Here is a 19,375-nt window from a genome sequence, read left to right on the forward strand (position 1 = left end):
AGCAAACCACCATGGCACATGTATACCTATGTAACAAACCTGCATGCTCTGCACATGTATCTCAGAACTTAAAGTATAATTTTTAAAAAGTCTAGAGAGTAAATTATAACAAGATCATAAAACTGTAATATTTTATAAACATAATGCATTCATTTATTCAATAAACATTTTTAAAGTATCACCTATGTTTCTGATACTGGGCCAAGTCTTAGGGAAATACATAAGATTATGACACAGTATTGACCAGTTCATAATTCCACTAAAACCTTGAGCTTCTCTAAGGCAGGAACCATTTTAATCTATCCTTGACCTCAAGCACTGAGTAAATAAATTATTAAAAGAAGAGACAATAATTCAGAATAAAAGTAGAGTGAGTAGATGGCATATAAAACTAGAAAGTAATTTTCAATTTCCAAATACATTCCCTGTGTGGTCACTGAAGAAATGGGAAGTCCTCCCATCGTGAGTTTCCATCACCCTTTCTTGGGAGCTCTCATAACACCTTCCTGACATGCTGGTTTTCCAGACTCTTGGTTTGTATAGCACTTGCTGTCATTTTGGTTTTCACAGGCAGCTCTATTTTCTATGGTTATCTTCATTCATATAATATTCACATTGAATTACTGTGGAATCCACAATTCATTTTAGACAGTTTATTTTCTCAACAGAAGATAAAACAAACTTTCTCTTCAAGGCAGACCCATAAAACCCTCTTTGGCTTTGGTACATAGGAGATTTTGAGAATGAATAACTTTGGAGAACTCTACTGCAAGTAACAGTCTGGGCAATTCCTTGAAAAATACTGACTTCCCTTCCCTTCCAAATGTAGATGAAGAGTATTTCTTAGCCCCATTGATGACAGGCTTGACCACGTGGCTGCTTTGACTAATGGGCATTAAGGATATGTGAGAGACACAGGAGTGAGAAATAGATAATAATTGTTACATGTCACTAAAATGTGGTGGTTCTTTGTCACACAGCATCACTGTGTCTATAGCTGACTAAAAATGGCGTTAGTCTAACAGTGATCTGTGATTTCTTTCTGAGTCAAAATATATTGGTGGCAGTCATAGACAAATGCTACTTGAATTTTTTCTAGAGCTCTGATGCCCAGATATACAGTATTTTAATGCCTAGTTATATAGTGTTACATGTGATATTGCATAATATATAAGATAAAAATTTAAAGTTAACCATTTAGTGTATATGTGCCACATTTTTTTAATCCAGTCTATCCTTGTTGGACATTTGGCTTGGTTCCAAGTCTTTGCTATTGTGAATAGTGCTGCAATAAACATATGTGTGCATGTGTCTTTATAGCAGCATGATTTATAATCCTTTGGGTATATACCCAGTAATGGGATGGCTGGGTCAAATGGTATTTCTAGTTCTAGATCCCTGAGAAATCGCCACACTGACTTCCACAAGGGTTGAACTAGTTTACAGTCCCACCAACAGTGTAAAAATGTTCCTATTTCTCCATATCCTCTCCAGCACCTGTTGTTTCCTGACTTTTTAATGATCGCCATTCTAACTGGTATGAGATGCTATCTCATTGTGGTTTTGATTTGCATTTCTCTGATGGCCAGTGATGATTAGCATTTTTTCATGTATCTTTTGGCTGCATGTCTTCTTTTGAGAAGTGTCTGTTCATATCCTTTGCCCACTTTTTGATGGGGTTGTTTTTTACTTGTAAATTTGTTTGAGTTCATTGTAGATTCTGGATATTAGCCCTTTGTCAGATGAGTAGGTTGCAAAAATTTTCTCCCTTTCTGTAGGTTGCCTGTTCACTCTGATGGTAGTTTCTTTTGCAGTGCAGAAGCTCTTGAGTTTAATTAGATCCCATTTGTCAATTTTGGCTTTTGTTGCCATTGCTTTTGGTGTTTTAGACATGAAGTCCTTGCCCATGCCTATACACCATGGAGTACTACGCAGCCATAAAAAATGATGAGTTCATGTCCTTTGTAGGGACATGGATGAAGGGACATCATTCTCAGCAAACTATCACAAGGACAAAAAACCAAATACCACATGTTCTCACTCATAGGTGGGAATTGAACAATGAGAACACACGGACATAGGAAGGGGAACATCACACACTGGGGCCTGTTGTGGGGTCGGGGGAGGGGGGAGGGATAGCATTAGGAGATATACCTAATGTTAAATGATGAGTTAATGGGTGCAGCACACCAACATGGCACATGTACACATATGTAACAAACCTGCACGTTGTGCACATGTACCCTAGAACTTAAAGTATAAAAAAAAAAAAAGTTAACCATTTAGTTTCAGACAATCTGTTCCTTATCACAGCAGTCCCCAACCTTCTTGGTACCAGAGTGGTTTTGTGGTTTTGTGGAAGACAATTTTTCTATGGACTGAGGGGTTGGAAGGGATGGTGGGACTGTTCCACCTCAGATCATCAGGCATTAGATTCTCATACGGAGAATGCAGCTTACATTCCTCACATGTACAGTTCACAATAGGGTTCACACTTCTATGAGAATATGTTGCCACTGCTCATATGATAGGAGGAGGAGCTCAGGCAGTAATGCTTGCTACCCTGCAGCTCACCTCCTGCTATGCAGCTGTGTGTATAGTCATCTAAATATAAAAAAAAAATTATAAGGTATTATTACACAGTGAAACATCAAAAATGTGAAAGCAATATATATGCAGACATTGCATTATTCATGTTAGAGGCACACGATATGTCCAGCAGCGGTCCATGGCCTGGGGCTTGGGGACACCTGCCTTATCATAAGTGTTCTAACAAATATGTTAAATTTAATTAAATATATATAAAATATAGAAAAATAACACATAAAATAAATATTCAACTAAACACATATATTCATTCATCCCTCAGTATCCATGGAGTATTGGTTCTAGAACTCCTCAAGGATATAAAAATCTGTATATGCTCTAGTCCCTTATATATAAAATGGCATAGTATTTGCATAGAACCTATGCACATCCTCCCATATAATTTAACTCATCTCTAAACTACCTATAACACCTAATACTATATAAATGTTATATAAATAGCTGTTACACTGTATTGTTTTTAGTTGTAGTTTTATTATTGTATTGTTATTTTTTAGTTCAAATATTTTTAAGCCCTCTTTGGTTAAATCTAGAAATGTGGAACTCATGAATACAAAAGGTCAATCGTGTGTGTGTGTGTGTGTGTGTGTGTGTGTGTGTGTGTCTGTGTGTATTCATGTAAGTATAAAGAAAAATATAAGGTATTATACACAAAAAAATCAAAAATGTGAAAGCAATATAAATGCAGACTTTGCATTATTTCTTTTAGAGGCACATGATAATGGGAATTTTAAACATACAAATGACAGTACTACAAAAATGTTCTACTCAGCAAAGGTGAATGAAATTATGACATCTTTTTTGGCCTACATCAAAATGTGCAACATTTCTGTAACACAAATAATTTGATGATTACTTTATTCTTTAAACAACGATAACTTTTTTTTATTGAGTGCCTACTATGCTTCAGGCACTGGTCTTAGGACTTGGAATACGTCATTGAACAACACAAAGACTGTTCCCTTGTGAATTGTACATTCCAATGAGAGAGGGGAGACAACTAACAATAAAGAAGTAAATATATACCATGTCAGATGGAGATTATTGGTATGGAGAACAATAAGGATGGTTAAGAAGAAAAGAACTGAAGAGTAAGGGGGTAGGATTGCTATTTTATATAGGAGGTCAGGGAGCACCTCCTTAATGAGGTGGACTTTGAGCAGAGACTGGAAGGAAATGAGGATGTAAGTACGACATGTCAATATCTGAGGGATGACTATTCCAGACTGAGGAAGTATCAAGTAAAAAGACTCTGAAGTAGGGGTGCTCTTGGTTTGTGTTCCACCAATTTGAAATAATCCAATATTGCTAGAGCAGACTGGACAACGGAGGCAAAGGACAGAGATGTGGTCACAGAAGTGGCAAGAGGGTTGATCATTTAGAGACTTATAAACCATTGTAATGAATTTGGCTCTTATTCTGAAAAAGTGAGGGAAGTGAAGCATAGTTGTGTGCAGCAAGGATGTAGGATTTGTCTTCTTTTAACAGAAACACTATGGCTACTGTGCTGAGAATGATTTGTAACAGGAGCAAAAGCCAAAACCAGGAAGACCAATTAGGAGACTACTGAAATATTCCAAGCAAGAAGTAATGTTAGCTAGCACCAATATGATAACTATAGGAGTGATGAGAAGTATAAGATTTCAGATGCATTTTAAAGGCAGAATCAACAAGATTATAGTATCTCTCAAGACTTAGAAATGTTTCTTAATGACACTGATGAACTGGTAATAGTAACTGTTCATCAAATGCACAGATAAGCTTTGCAGGATGAGAGCAGTAAATAGACAGGATCTGGCGACTTTGACTGAAAGGGCATTAAATAAGATTGAGATTATAAGGAGAGTATCAGCTGCATTTCTGAGCAAAATAATATATGTATTCCTGAGCAAAAAAGGAAGGAGCCCAAACATATTCTTTAATAATTTATTCATGTGCTGCTCTTGCTGACATGGAATTTCTGTTTTGTCAGTGAGACTTTTCCTTTCTTGATGTTCTCTTCACTTGTCAAATTACTTTTGCTATTAGGCAGAGTTTTCTCATACCATGTTATTTAATCATTTTAAGAAGGATGACACTTTTTTCCCCTTCTAAAACAGCTTTGGCCCCAAATAAACCCATACTACTCTTTCTGAAAATTACAGTTTTTCTACCACCCCTCCTCCCACATCTTCTGATTTCTTTAAGCTACACTATTTGTAGGTAAAATGTCTCTCCTACTTTGTCTTCTCATTCTTTTGCTCTTAGTTACTACTTACTGTGCATGTTCTTATTTAGCTTTCTTTCTCCATAAATAGAAGTGTCCAAAACTATGTTTTTCAAATGACAAAAAAAATTACCTCTCAATTCTACAACTACTATCACTTCCCACTAGGATGTTTTTCCCCCCTTGTTCGTAAGTTCATGGCAAGTTTATGAATAAAGCACACTGGTTGCACAGTTACTACCTCTGTTGCTGTAGTCTTTGAACCATATAGAAATATCACATTACATCCTCCAAGATGCAGGTTTGAGTAGGCACTTGCCATGTCAAACTAAATGGCGGGGTGAAAGTGGTTTGATGTTCATTTTTTACTAAGGAATCTATATCTGTAGTTTTGGAAAATGTCATTCGCTTAACATATTTTCTGTAGTCTTGCTAGACTTCTGACACTGTCAAGTAACTGAAGGCAGGGTTGAGGCAGGGAGAAATGGGTAGTTTACAACTATATTTCTATGATATAAATCTTATTTTTTCTTTTTCTTTCTAGATCCTGAAAGCTTTCTTTTTCTTCTTATAAGACAGTGTGTTTGGAAAGTAATTCTTTAGAATATATTGGCAAAATGAATTATTCATTTTATAGAATTAAACAATTATAATAACTGAATTTTAATCAACTTTTAAAATGTTCTTTTTTAAGATTTTTGAAGGCCATAGTAACAAGAAGAAATAATAAACCATTCAGTAAGCTGAAATCAGATCCAGTTATTATTCTGAGAAGGCAGAAGTCATACCACCCCAAGGCTCCCTTCTGCCTTTGGATTTACTATTAGATCTTTGGAGGAAACTGGCTCTGAGAGCAGAGGGAAACATGATCCAGTGAGGAACTGGCCTAAGGGAAGATCCAACCAATGCTATCCTCATCTATTACCCCACGTAGATTTACTGCCATTACTTTTTCAATTGACTTCAGCTATCTCGAACGTATATACAAGCCTGGCTTATTCACACTTTGAGAGATCAATGTGAGTCTTTAATGGTGTACCATGACTTAAAACATAACAATAAACACCATGGAAGCTCTAACAACATACATTGAATGATTAATACAAGTACAAACATATTTTCATTAATAAATTTCAAAAAAAGTTCTAATGTTTTACAGGGATCTAAAGAGTCTGCACTTTTCTAATCTTCATTTTTTGAAGATTCACTAAAAATAATTTTTATTTAAGGAAGTTTATAATGGCTTCAATATTAGAAAAAATGCATTCAAATGTTTTAGGATTTGTAAGATTTGTACTGAAGGGCAATTTTATTTACAAGGCTGTACTTGCTGAGAATAGAGATACCTTCAGAGAATCCCAACTTTTACAATACTTGCAAACTTGTCCAATATATCAAAATCAATCACATACAGCTATAATTTCAGCATGACTGACAACAGAGAAGAGATCAGATCATGAATAAGGTAAAAGAAAGAAAGTTCAGCAAACAGCTAGGAAAACAGTGAACCATTTAATTCCTGTTGATACAGCTGGTGGCCCAATAAATTTCACACATATTTTACAGTGGATGCATCACTGGAGTGAGCATTGCTGACTACAAGGGGACAGCTACTTCAAGCTGTAATTTCACCAGTGCTAACCATTGTCAAAAGAACAATATGAATAAATTCTCCTTTAGCATCAACAAACTACTCATGATGTAAGCCTTTCTCTTCCTACTGCACTTTTATTCACTTCATGAGTCACAGGTAACTCATCCATTCATCCATCATCTATGGCTTCTAACATGTGCATACTCATAATCAACACAGTATCAGATCAGTTATACCACAATATAATGACTAATGATAGCTTAGTAAATTCAACCCCTTGGAAAAGTTGAATATAATAAAATTAAACTTGATCTTAGGAAAATAATCTCTTAGGTTAATAGTGTCAAACAATGAACAGATTGTTATTGAGGGTTTAGGGAGTTAGTGCTGGAGACTTCATTCATCCTCCTAAAATCAGAATTCATATGTAGTCATATATCTCTGCTCTCTGAAAATTTTTTTACCAAATAATTTTGTTTTTTTTCTGTACCTTTTCAAATGTAAGGGAATCAAAGATCACAGCTTAGTACTCTGTCACATTGGATATTAAATATTAAAAAAAATTAAGGTCAAGTTAACAAGTAAAATTTCACTTATTGTCTTTCTCGTGAAAAAGAAAATGACCTCATTGTATGTTTAATGTAACTGACATGATCTTTTATATACCCAAGTAATGTACCACCACAGTTGCATATTTTCCTGGAAAGGATACCTTTGTGTTACATACACTTTTCACATTTTTTCACATTGAACCCAAGCCTCTTATTTCTTGTTCAGAGAGGAGTACAAGGTTTACCATATCTGCCTTTCAGAAAAGATTTTCTTGATTACATTAAAAAAAGTAGGCTGTGGATGGAATTCTGGGAGAGTAAAATGTGATATATTCATTCAGGTTTTAATTAAATTAATCACATGCTTGCAGTGCCAAGGCAATGATTTTTAAAAATTAATTTTTCTTTTTTGCCCATGTCTTATCATGATTCCATGTCCAAAAAGACTCTATTCTCTAGTAACGATCCTAATTTAATAATAGCTAATGTTTTTATTGACAACTAACTCAGTGCAAAGCAGTATGAAGCATTTTCCTTTAATTATTTTATTTTCTCCATACAGCAATCCTATGAAGTAAGTACTATCTATTTTACAGGTGAGAAAACTGGGATTTAGAAGGGTTAAGTACTTCAGACAGTAAATGTTAGAGCCACGTTTGTTGTACTGCAAAGCAGTGCTTTTCTACTGCATTATTTCACCGCTGTGTAAATGTTTAAGGTCTGGGGGAAGCTGGAGGTACATTACAAACTAGATTATTTTCATCCCCTGTGAATGCTGACCAGAGGCTTAATTCAATGTGAAAGTCCCTAAGTCATAAAGATTATGATTCAACTGTATTTTGGAAGTTTGATTTTTTTAAATCTTAACTTCCTTTAAGGTGAAATTAATTCATTAGGCAAAGACATATTTGCTTAATGAACAGAGTTGGTTGACCTTATGATATGTTTCTATGAGATCTATAACAACCTTTGAAAGATTGTCATTGTTTCCCACCCTGAGTTTCAACCTGTCTTCAAATAAGAAATTTTTAACTACCTATAACTGTCCTCCTATGAAACAATAATATATTGAACACATCCTATATTTTGTATTCTCTGTGAGGTATTTGAAATCTTAAATTTTTTCCAAAGACTGTCCATTTGACTAAGGCTGCCTTAATGTAGTATGTAAATCCTAAATACAGACTAAGGTCAACATGCTTATTTTCCACAGCATTTTCAAACCATGTGGGTTCTGTAGGACTGATTTCTTCTCTTTATAGACTCTAAATTCACTAATGCTCTATGGGCAGTGTTATTTATACTGTTGCAATATTTAACAAGAAACGCGTTACGACTCTTCTTCTCTGGGCACCCTTTTTTATTGTTGCAGTTATTTAACATGGCGTGTTCATAATCATCCATCATTTTAAGGGGATAGGATGGTGTTCAAATTCTTTTGCCATTGGAACTCTAAAGTTTCATTTCAACTACCTCAACTTAGTAAGGATATTAAAATAATTGTTGGATTTACTCATTTTTAATAATAATAATACTCTGTACATGACTAAAGCTCCCATTGAGGATGGCATGAGAGGAAGAAGATATTTGGTAGCTATTGTCATGTAACTAAGAAAATGAATCTTGATTAGGCTTGTTGGGTGCCAAGTGCAGAGGTTCTGTTTCTTGCACCTGCAGAGCCTGGAGATTTGGATGAAGACACTTTCATTATCTTCATCCTGAAATGACTAGCTAAAGAATGCAAAGAAATAATCCCACTGAGCAAATTAGAAAGGAAGACTCCTCCTTTGTGAGCCTCTAACCACACAGGTATTAAATACCTCGTGTTGACCCTTTCACTGCTGGCTTTCCCCAACATCTTTTCCTTAGACTCACATCTGTCTAATAACATTCCTGTGAAATTGATTTTATTTCCACTGTGCAATTGCTTCAGCTCACAGTCCACTCCAAAGGATGCTATTCTACTGGTGAATTTGAGAGACTCTAGCACTCACTTTCCTTGCTGCTTTAATGTTATTGAAAGATTACATCTAAGAAGAACAAAAGGCTATATATACAAAAAGAAAAACAGTTCTGGAAACATAAACACATGAAGATGCATAAATTTATATCCCTACTCCCAGCAAAAACAGCTTACACTGCCGGTGCCAGGCCAAAATTCACAGAGCAATGGAGGGAGTGTAGTAGTAAGAGAAATAGGCTCTGGAAGCAATCACTCAGATTTTTTCATTTGATCATCTTTCTAAGAAGGAGCCCACTATGATTACTTAAAACATGGAACACTGTAGTGGAAAATGAGTGTTTTGTACAACTTGGCCAAATATATTTATTATTTTTTACTGTACAGCTCCAGTTGGAGATTTAATTAGTCATAATTTTTGTCAGGTACATCTGTTCCAGGGAAATAAATGACCATATCCTTATGGCACAAATAATTGAAGCCTTCTCCTTACATGAAATCTGTGAGTACATTATAGCTCATGAGCCCTTAGAAACCTCTTGAGCCGGTAATGACAGTTCACCTTAAAACTCATGGACCACGTAACCTATGAATACAGCTTAGAGATCCACTATTCCAGTAATTTGACATATGCAGAATATATCCCAAGAAATATCAGACCCACAAAATGCTCAAATAAAACCTTATAGAATGCTGTGGTCACATAAGTTTGGAAAAGGGTCTGTCCAAAAAGACAGCAGTCCCTAACCTTTTTGGCACCAGGGACCGGTTTTTTGGAAGACAATTTTTCTATGGACTGTGGGGTGGGGTAGAAGGTTTTTTCAGGATGATTCAAGTGCATTACATTTATTGTGCACTTTATTTCTATTATTATTATATTGTAACATATAATGAAATACTTATACAAGTCGCCATAATGTAGAATCAGTGACAGCCTGAGTGTGTTTTCTTGCAACTAGACAGTCTCATCTGGGGGTGATGGGAGACAGTGACACCCGAAGTGTGTTGCTTTTCCAGTCTACTCCATGATCTCATTTTGGTGGCTGTGACTGCAGAAAACCCTGCTTCACAAAGATAGGATGATTGAAATGGAAGCAGGTTTTTCAGTCCTTTGTGGCAACCCAGGATATTCTGCCTTGACCTTAATCCAGAACTTATGGAGATTTGAGGTTGTCCCAAACATACTTTTAAGGTCACAGTCATTTGTAGTCTCAAGTAATTGAGTCTCTTCTGGCAGGGACAAAGTCAATACACCTGGCTTATTCACAAATGGGTCGCAGATCCATTCCTTCCCAGTTCGGGTGTCTTTTGTGATTAGGAAGTAATGCTCAAACTCTTTCGAAAGCTGAGCGAGGAGATCATGCACCAGCAGGGAGAAAGAAGGTCCTGGCTCAGCCTCTTTCAAAATCTCCGCTAATGTTTGAAACATGTCAAAAATCCCAGTGTTCACTTGTTGCCCCCATAATTCCAGTTTGGCTTTGAATGCAGCCACTTTGTCTGCCGATCTGAACACAGTTGTCATTCTCCCCTGAAGTGAAAGGCTGAGTCCATTGAGCAGGTTGAATATGTCATATAAGTAAGCAAGATTTGCGACCCATTCTATGTCACTGAAATGTGCTGCCATTGGTGACTGTGTTTCTAAAAGTAGTCTCTGCAGTGGCTCTCATAACTCAGAAACTGCTCAGTTATCCACCTTTAGAAAGCCATCTCGCTTCTGTGTATAAGAGAAAGCATGTGTTCTCTGTGTCCATCTCCTCACAGTGCTGTGGCAACAGATCTGAGTTGAGGGCATGTATTTTAATGTGGTTGGTAATTTTAATCACATTCTGCAAAATGATTTTAGTTCAGGTAACATTTTCCAGCTAGCCAGCATTTCTCTATGGATGACACAGTGTGTAGACTTACATTCAGAAGTGACCTCTTTGACCCGAATGGTGAAACCAGAAAACTGTCAAATCATGGCAGCAACTCTGTCCATGCATATACCAACACAAAATAACCAATTCAGTTTTCCTGATTTGTAATCATTCAGAGGCTTGAATAGTCCTGCAGCTGTGGTGTTGGCTGGCAACAAAAGTGCACATAACATATCCTCACAAACATCCTCCTGAAAAATATTGTTATCCCACATAAACAAGCATCGTTGCCTTGTCAACATCAGTAGACTCATCAACCTGGATTGTGTACCACAGTGATTCGTTAATCCTCTAACAATAGTGCCTTAATATCCTCTGCTATTTCATCTAGTTATGGTGCTAGTCAAAAGAGGAACACGTGCCACCTTTTGAACAGCAGCCTGTCCTAAAAGTTCATGACAAATATCCTTAGCAGTAGGCAGGATCAACTCTTCACCAATAGAAAAGGGCTTCTTAGCTTTAGCAATGTGGTTAGTCACGGAGAATCATGCTCTTGATGCAGACACATTTGATGAAGTGGTGGCCTTCAATAATTGCTTCTGTTCTTTGTGTTTATGTTTTTTTTCCTTTTGAAAAACTCCAAAGTCTTGTCTTTTAATGCAGGGTGCTTGGTCTCCATGTGGTAAAGCAGTTTTGAAGGTTTCATGGCCTTGTTGGATAGCCAGTCACCACACATTATACAAAGTGGGCTTGGAGAATGTGAATCACCTGTTACAACGAACTTGTAATTTAAGTAGCACTCTTGTTATTTTCTTTTAAATGCAGCTTCCTTTTGTTGGCAGTCTTAGAGTTGTTGGGTCTTTTCCCCTTTTCAAAGAAGCTCTCCAGTGATGTTTGGTTTTTACTCATTTTGGCTAGGGTTAGCTTGTGGGCTTACCAAAACTGTGACTGAGACAAGTGCGCAGTGTAGGAAAGAGGTACGGACAGAAGTGGTAAATAAAATAATGTGTGGGCCACATGCAGACTAAAATGTCAAATTCCGACTTAAAGCCTGCCACCAGATGCAGTTGTGCAATTGAAGTACCTCAACTTATTTGCCACTATAAAGCCTGCCACCAGATGCAGCTTAATTGTTGCTTGCCAGTCACTGATAGGGTTTTGATATGAGTCTGCAAGCAATGGATTTATTATGGCCTATGTGTATAATTCTCTGCTAACATTAGTCTGTAGTTGCAGCCACTCCCCAGTGCTAGCAACACTGCCTCAGCTCCACCTCAGATCATCAGGCATTAGATTATCATAAGGAGTGTACACCTTAGATCTTTTGCATGTGCAATTCACAATAGGGTTCGCACTCCTACGAAAATCTAATGCTGCTGTTGATCTGATGGGAGGTGGAGCTCAGGCAGTAATGCGAGCAATGGGGAGCATTTGTAAATACAAATGAAGCTCCATTTGCTCACCTGCCACTCACCTCCAGCTGTGTGGCCCGGTTCCTAACAGGCCCAGGGGCTGGGGACCTCTGCAATAAAAGATTCATAAGACATACATGTACATCACAATTTCTAAGAAGTACGGTAGAAAGTAATCCTCTGGGCATTATCAGACACGTCTGTACCCACAGAATCCTTTTATTTATACAGAGTAATAGGGTTCAGAATGGTGTAAACTTGGAATCCACTGAAAATGCTCAGTCAATGCCGGCTAACTAAAATGAGTTGATTCAGGTCCAATGTGAGCAATGATCTATTTAATTACATTCTATCCTCAGCTTCTGCCTTTTCTATGCATTGGCCAATGACTTTCTCATTATCCTAAGGATTACTACAACAGCCTCGTAGCTATTCTGCCGGTTTCCTCTCCTGCCTCTTTGCAGACCATGTTCCACACAACAGACAAATAATATTTATAGCATTTTAACTAAATCATGCCACTCCTCTGCTCAAAATCTGCAAAACCTTATCAGCTTAGAAGAAAATTCAAAGCTTTTATCATGGGCTACTAGACCCTACAGAATCTGGGCTCCAGGCCCCTGCCCCACCTTCTCTTCTAGATTATTCTCACCTATTCTACTCAAGCAATGATGGCCTTTTGGTATTTCTAAAACAGTGTGTTAAACTTAATCCTGTTAAACATGTTTCCACCTCAAGCTTGCTCTCCACTCAGGACTTTGCCTTTCCTGTTTCTTATTATAATAATTTTCTACAAATTGCCAAATGATTCCTTTTCTCACATCATTTAATTCTTTGTTCAAATATTACCTTATCATCAAGGATCTCTGAGACTGCAACATAGTAAATAACATATCTTGCTCTTCCTTTTTCTTTCACCCTGCTCTGTTTTTGTCTTAGTTTGTATTACTTCATATCAGCTCTATGAGGCCAGGAATATTATTTTTTTTCATTAATGTGATCCCTGATAAAATATTTGTTGAATCAACAAAGGAATAAAGAATAAATAAATGGATGAATCCTTTTCTTTTTGAACAAGTTATTTCCAAAAGATGCACAGTAATTGAATGTGTAATAAGAATTTTTATGTCTCCAAGTAAAATCAATAGAGGCTTTCGGTTCAGGTTTATAATTTTAGCCACAAAGGGATAGCCTCATGAGAATCTTCTCTCCACATTGATTACCTCACAACACTTGGACCTTTAACTCTGTACCTTGCAAAATGCTCTTAGGACTTTTTCTTATGAGTATTTATTCATTCTTTATCCATATTTCCATGTGACATTTTAGATATCTTTCCGTTTTCAGTGTCCATCATAGCAACCCACGAAGCCCTAGATAACAGCATCATGTCCCTTTAACTTTTGTGGTAAAGCACCCAGTGCTGAGCCGTATGTACACTCAACTGCACAAAAGCCTTTTAATGATGAATTAGATTTTGATTTCGGTTCATTACGCCTGGGTTTTCAGGCAATGTTCCGGATTTCATGCTTTTGTTTATAATGAGTCATGGCCCCCTTGACAAACCAGAGAGTAATTAAACTAACCAGGTTATCAATAGAAGCTTGTGATGGATCTCTTGTTGCATATGGTTGTTTTGTCTTCAATAATAGTTAGATATCATAAAAGATTACAGTTTGTTTGTGTGACAGGAAGGAGAAATTAAAGCCTATGAGAACAGTAGTGAAAATACATTCTTACCTGTACCTGTCATGAGCAGTGTCATAATAATTGACAAGTACGTGGAGTTTTGTTTATAGATTTTTTAATATATTTAATTGGCTTTTGTAGGTGACATGAAATTTTGCTTAACAAAACAATTTTAAAATTATGTAATGATTTCTTGTGTTTGTGAATATATGTATATGTATACGCCCATATATAGATAAATGTGTATATATATGTACATTATAAATGTTATACATATATGATTTATACATATATAAAACTGGGTGTGTGTTTGTGTATATGTGTGTATCTATATTATCTTGTAACAGTTCTCATGCAAACATTTTTTGGAACTATTAGTTCGTTATTTTTCACCAATTTATTAGCAAGTACTTTAACAAAAATATTTTCCTTGCAATGTTTTCTAGAACTATAAATAATAAGAATAAAAACACCACAGAGAAATAAAAGTGCAATAATTTCAAAAAGAAGTATCGCCCTTAACAGAAAATGATGTATTTCCTAGGGTATTTTCTAGATGAAAGGCAATGTTCCTTTGTAAGAGTTTTTACAGTTTTCATATGTTGAAAACTATATATTCGGTATTCACTGAATATTGATAAAACATTAAATGCTGTACTTTTTAATTGCTTTCCAAAGAAATCAAAATACATCCATAGTGCACACTTAGGCCATATTTCTGAATGAAGTAGTTTTTGTATCTTCAAGATTCTAGTTGTTGATTAATAATTTTCTATAGTGTTATTTGAAATATGAATTATAGTATGTTAAAAACTTGGTTGAATAGGAAATATTTATGAAAAGACGCATGCATACAACTCCTAATGTTTCCCTCCAAAATTCTTTTTTTTTTTTCGAGATGGAGTTTCGCTTTTGTTGCCCAGGCTGAAGTGCAATGGCAGTCTCAATTCACTGCAACCTCCGCCTCCTAGGTTCAAGCGATTCTCCCTCTTCAGCCTCCCAAGTAGCTGGGCTTACAGGCGCCCGCCACTATGCCTGGCTAATTTTTGTAATTTTAGTAGAGACAGGGTTTCACCACGTTGGCCAGACTGGTCTCGAACTCCTGACCTCATGTGATCCACCCGCCTCGGCCTCCCAAAGTGCTGGGATTACAGGTGTGAGCCACTGTGCCCAGCCCCCTCCAAAATTCTTCTATTTACAGTCCTTTTCATCTCAGTCAATAACCTTCCAGCTACTCAAGCCAAATTAAATCACCCTTGACTCCTCTTTTTTTTCTCTATGTCACTTCAGTCTGTCTAGAAATCTTATCAGCTCCAATTTCAGAGCAGACTCCAAGCCCGATAACTTTCCACCACTTGCACTGCTACCACCCTGGTGTGAGCCACCTACCTTCATTTGCCTTTCTTACTGCATTCCCTACTTTATCCCTAGACTTTTATCCTAGCCGCACTATGGTCTTTTCTCAACACAGCAGCCGGAGTCATCTTTTCCAAAAAACTATCAGATTTTATCTGTACTCTGCAGGGTCTCACCATTTGTCTTAGAATAAAAGTCAATTCTTTGAAATGACCCGAGAGGTCCTACCCAATCTTCCATCCTTTGTTTCTCTTTGGTGTAAACTTGGAATCCACTGAAAATTGTTCCTATCTCCTCCTACTCTCCTTCTTTCTCTTTGTGTCGGCCACACCAATCTTGCTATTTATTAAACAAACTAGGCTAGCTTAAGCCTCAGTGTCTTACTGCAAGCTGTTCCCTCTTCCTACAAGGCTCTGTCTCTAAATATCCACATAGCTAACTCATTCATTTACATCTAGTCTTTGTGCAAGTTTTACCATCTCAATGAGGCCTACTCAGATTACCCTATCGAAAATTGTAATCCATTCCATTCTCTGATTCCTCTTACCTTGCAACTATAAGGGTTTTGGTTTTGTTTTACTGTATTGTTTATCACCTTCTAACATTTTATTTAAACTACTTATTCGTGATATTTGCTGCTTATAGTCTGTCTCCCCATTTGTTACCCCATCTAGAATATAAGCTTCATCACGTCAGGGCAATTTACTGCTTTGTTCCTTGAGAAATGCCTGGCACATGTTGACAGCTGAATAACTATGTGAAGGATAAAAAAAAAAAGTTATGCTACAAAAAAAGCTTTTTAAGCATCACACTGTGCTAGGCACTGTGTAATGATCTTGGAATATACAAAGATGAATCAGATATTTAACCCTGCCTTCAAGGAACTGAAAAGGAAACTGGCATACCCATAAATACAGTACATGATACAATGCAATACATTTCTTTTTTTTGTTTTGTTTTGTTTTGTTTTGAGACGGAGTCTTGCTGTGTCACCCAGGCTGGAGTGCAGTGGCGCAATCTTGGCTTACAGCAAGCTTTGCCCCCTGGGTTCACGCCATTCTCCTGCCTCAGCCTCCCGAGTAGCTGGGACTACAGGTGCCTGCCACCATGCCCGGCTAATTTTTTGTATTTTTAGTAGAGATGGGGTTTCACTGTGTTAGCCAGGATGGTCTTGATCTCCTGACTTCGTGGGCCGCCCGCCTCGGCCTCCCAGATTGCTGTGATTACAGGCGTGAGCCACCACGCTCGGCCAATGCAATACATTTCTATCAATAAATGATAGAAAGTTGATGGTATGAGAGATCCAGATACTCAGAGGAGGGGAGACTTTTTCCAGCTAGAGCAATAGGGAAGAGCATGGGGACACTGACGCCTAAAATGGATCTTGAATCTGTGGAAATGGGAAACAATGGCATTCAGACAGAAGAAACTACATTAAAGAAAAAATCACTAAATTACTAAAGCATAGGGAGGAGGCGGGAAAAAACACAGAATATTTCAAGAGCCCAGGCTTTGAGTTAACATGCCTGACTTCAAAGGCAAATTCTGCAACTAAGTAGCTGTGTGACCTTGACAATTCATTTAACATCTCTGAACTTGACTTTTCACATTTGTAAAATTGAGATAATACCATCAAGCTTAGAGTATTTTTGTGAGGAAATCGAGAATGTAAAGCACCTAGCCCAGTGACTGGCTCCCTGTGATCACTCAATAGATGAGAACTATTACTGCAGTAGAGTTGGACTGGAGTATAGATGAAGTGTTACCCTCACCAATGCCATTTTTCCAGTAGGAAGCAAGGCCAAAATGTATTGCATTTACTCTGCACTCCCTGAAAACATTCATCTACTGTTCAACTGGAAAAATGAAGCTGAAAATGACTAGTCTTGTATTTGAAGCATAAAGCACTGAAAATGTGATGCGTTGGTCTATCAGGCATAAGATTGCTTTGAATATAGAAGGAATAAAAATATATGTGTGTCATATTTCTGTTGAGGATTATTTTTACTTATCCACTAGTATTTGTTTGTTTGTTTCTTTTGCAGTTGCTCCTACTATTCAGGAAATTAAATCTGGCACCATGACCCCCGGACGTAGTGGCCTGATAAGATGTGAAGGTGCAGGTGTGCCGCCTCCAGCCTTTGAATGGTACAAAGGAGAGAAGAAGTAAGGACTTTGTGATTATTCTGTGTTCTAAGCACTTTGAGCTAACGTGCTTGTGTTTCAGATACTTACTTTAGGCAATTTCTTTAACTGGCTTGAATGATTCTCAGCAGCCTCCTCTCCAGCAAGCAAACTGAAGGGGTCCACATGGGAGGGATGAGTAGCTAACAGCATCCAGAAGAAATGTCCACTTTGGTTTGTATGATCTCAGAAATGCCTGCAAATCCCCCATCACTGATGCATTTCATTTCTTCCCCTCCCTCCTGAAACACTACACCCCTTGCTCTTGCTGGCAACTCAGTTTATTTGGGAAGTAAACCAGCTCTTAAAGGATGTGAGTACAGCTTCCACAAGAGCACTTCAAAAGCAATAGGAACTGCTGTCTTTCCCTGGCTTCCTTGATAAGCCTCAACCCTTTCACCTGCCTTATTCTCCCACAAGATAGTTTAACATTTTGTTTTACAGAACACTATGTTTTAGATATTCTGTCACTAAAGAGGCTGTAGAGGAGATAAAATACATGCCTAAAGGACTAACCAGTGGGATTTTAGGGCTGCTCTTATTTCAACTCTGTATGATTACTCCCTTGAGAAGACCCAAAAACCTTGGCAAGAACTCCTGAATGACATAAGACAGGACTTGACAACTTTCTCTTTACTTTCAACCAGTAGGCTCATTCAGACATCTTCACATTCTGTTATCAATCCATCAAAAAATCACAGGACCCCTGTGGGTAAACTGGAGTCTATAATGCAGAGAAGAGGGAATTATCTATACTGTATAGAGTCTGCGTCAAAACTAGGGAGGAATATATTCAAGCAAATGCTAGGTTAAACCATATGAAATTCCCATTTTCGAAGTCAAAAAAGCCAAATGTTGGCAATTCCATACTGTACAACATATATGTAGAGGGTTTACATACTGTGTTAGTCCATTCTCATGCTGCTATAAAAAACTGCCCAAGACTGGGTAACTTATAAAGGAGAGAGGTTTAATTGACTCACAGTTCCACATGGCTGGGGAGGTCACAGGAAACTTACAATCACAGTGGAAGGGGAAGCAAACACGTCCTTCTTCACTAGGCAGCAGGAGAGAGAAGTCCCAAGCAAAACGGGGAAAACCCCCTTATAAAACAATCAGATCTTGTGAGAACTCACTCACTACCACGAGAACAGGATGGGGGAACTGCCCCCATGATCTAATCACCTCCCATGGATCTCTCCCCCAACACCTGGGGATTACAATTCAAATTAAATTCAGGATGAGATTTTGGGTAGGGACACCTCCAAATGATATCATTTACTTATGTCATGGCTCATAACCAATTGCAGCTAAATATCTGAACAGAAAACTGGTGAAATTATATAAAGACTTAGATATTACCACAAAGGATAAGAATGTATGTGATGCAAGCAGGTATTTTTTTCTGGAACTGGAATCAAAAGATTTGTGGAAGACAATATCCCTTTTTAACATCAACCTTAATAGTAAGGGATAATATCCCCATAACGGTCTCATTTCTTCTGACTGGTTTTACCTAAAAATTTTTTTAGCTATTTTATATGCAACTTCTTCTATAATTTGGGTTGTTAAATTTTTAAATTCTTTTTACTAATTTATATGTTTTTACTAATTCTAAATTTGCCTTTTTATAGCTTAGTAGAAGACTCCATATTTTTATATAATGAGAATTAGGTAAACTGGTCTGTAGTCACTCTCATTTCACCCTACAATATTGTACATCTGCCAATATAGCCTTTCTCAGATCAGGTTGAGAAGTTTCAGTTTGTAATTGTCTATATGGACAAATATCCAGAAAAGTGGTTCTGAATCCTTTATAAGTTATAGAACTCTTTGTTCATGTACAATCTTATTTGGAAGCCCAAGAAGTAATATTTATGAACACAGCACTTCTCGAGTAGATGCTGGGTAAATGAAGCCTCAATTCTACCTGTTCACAACCTTCCTCTAAATTAGGACA

At 37.2% G+C, this 19,375-nt stretch overlaps 1 protein-coding gene across 1 annotated transcript in view; it reads left to right on the top strand.

The window, feature by feature from the left end:
• Positions 1-19,375, top strand: part of NEGR1 (neuronal growth regulator 1) — a 911,208-nt gene that overhangs the window by 692,111 nt on the left and 199,722 nt on the right. Inside the window, exon 5 of the mRNA XM_054482631.2 lies at positions 17,277-17,397. Coding sequence (XP_054338606.1) covers positions 17,277-17,397 — 121 coding nt within the window. The remainder of the gene's footprint in view (positions 1-17,276; positions 17,398-19,375) is intronic.

Source organism: Pongo pygmaeus, chromosome 1 (genome assembly GCF_028885625.2).
Source record: "Pongo pygmaeus isolate AG05252 chromosome 1, NHGRI_mPonPyg2-v2.0_pri, whole genome shotgun sequence".
Classification (NCBI taxonomy): domain Eukaryota; kingdom Metazoa; phylum Chordata; class Mammalia; order Primates; family Hominidae; genus Pongo; species Pongo pygmaeus.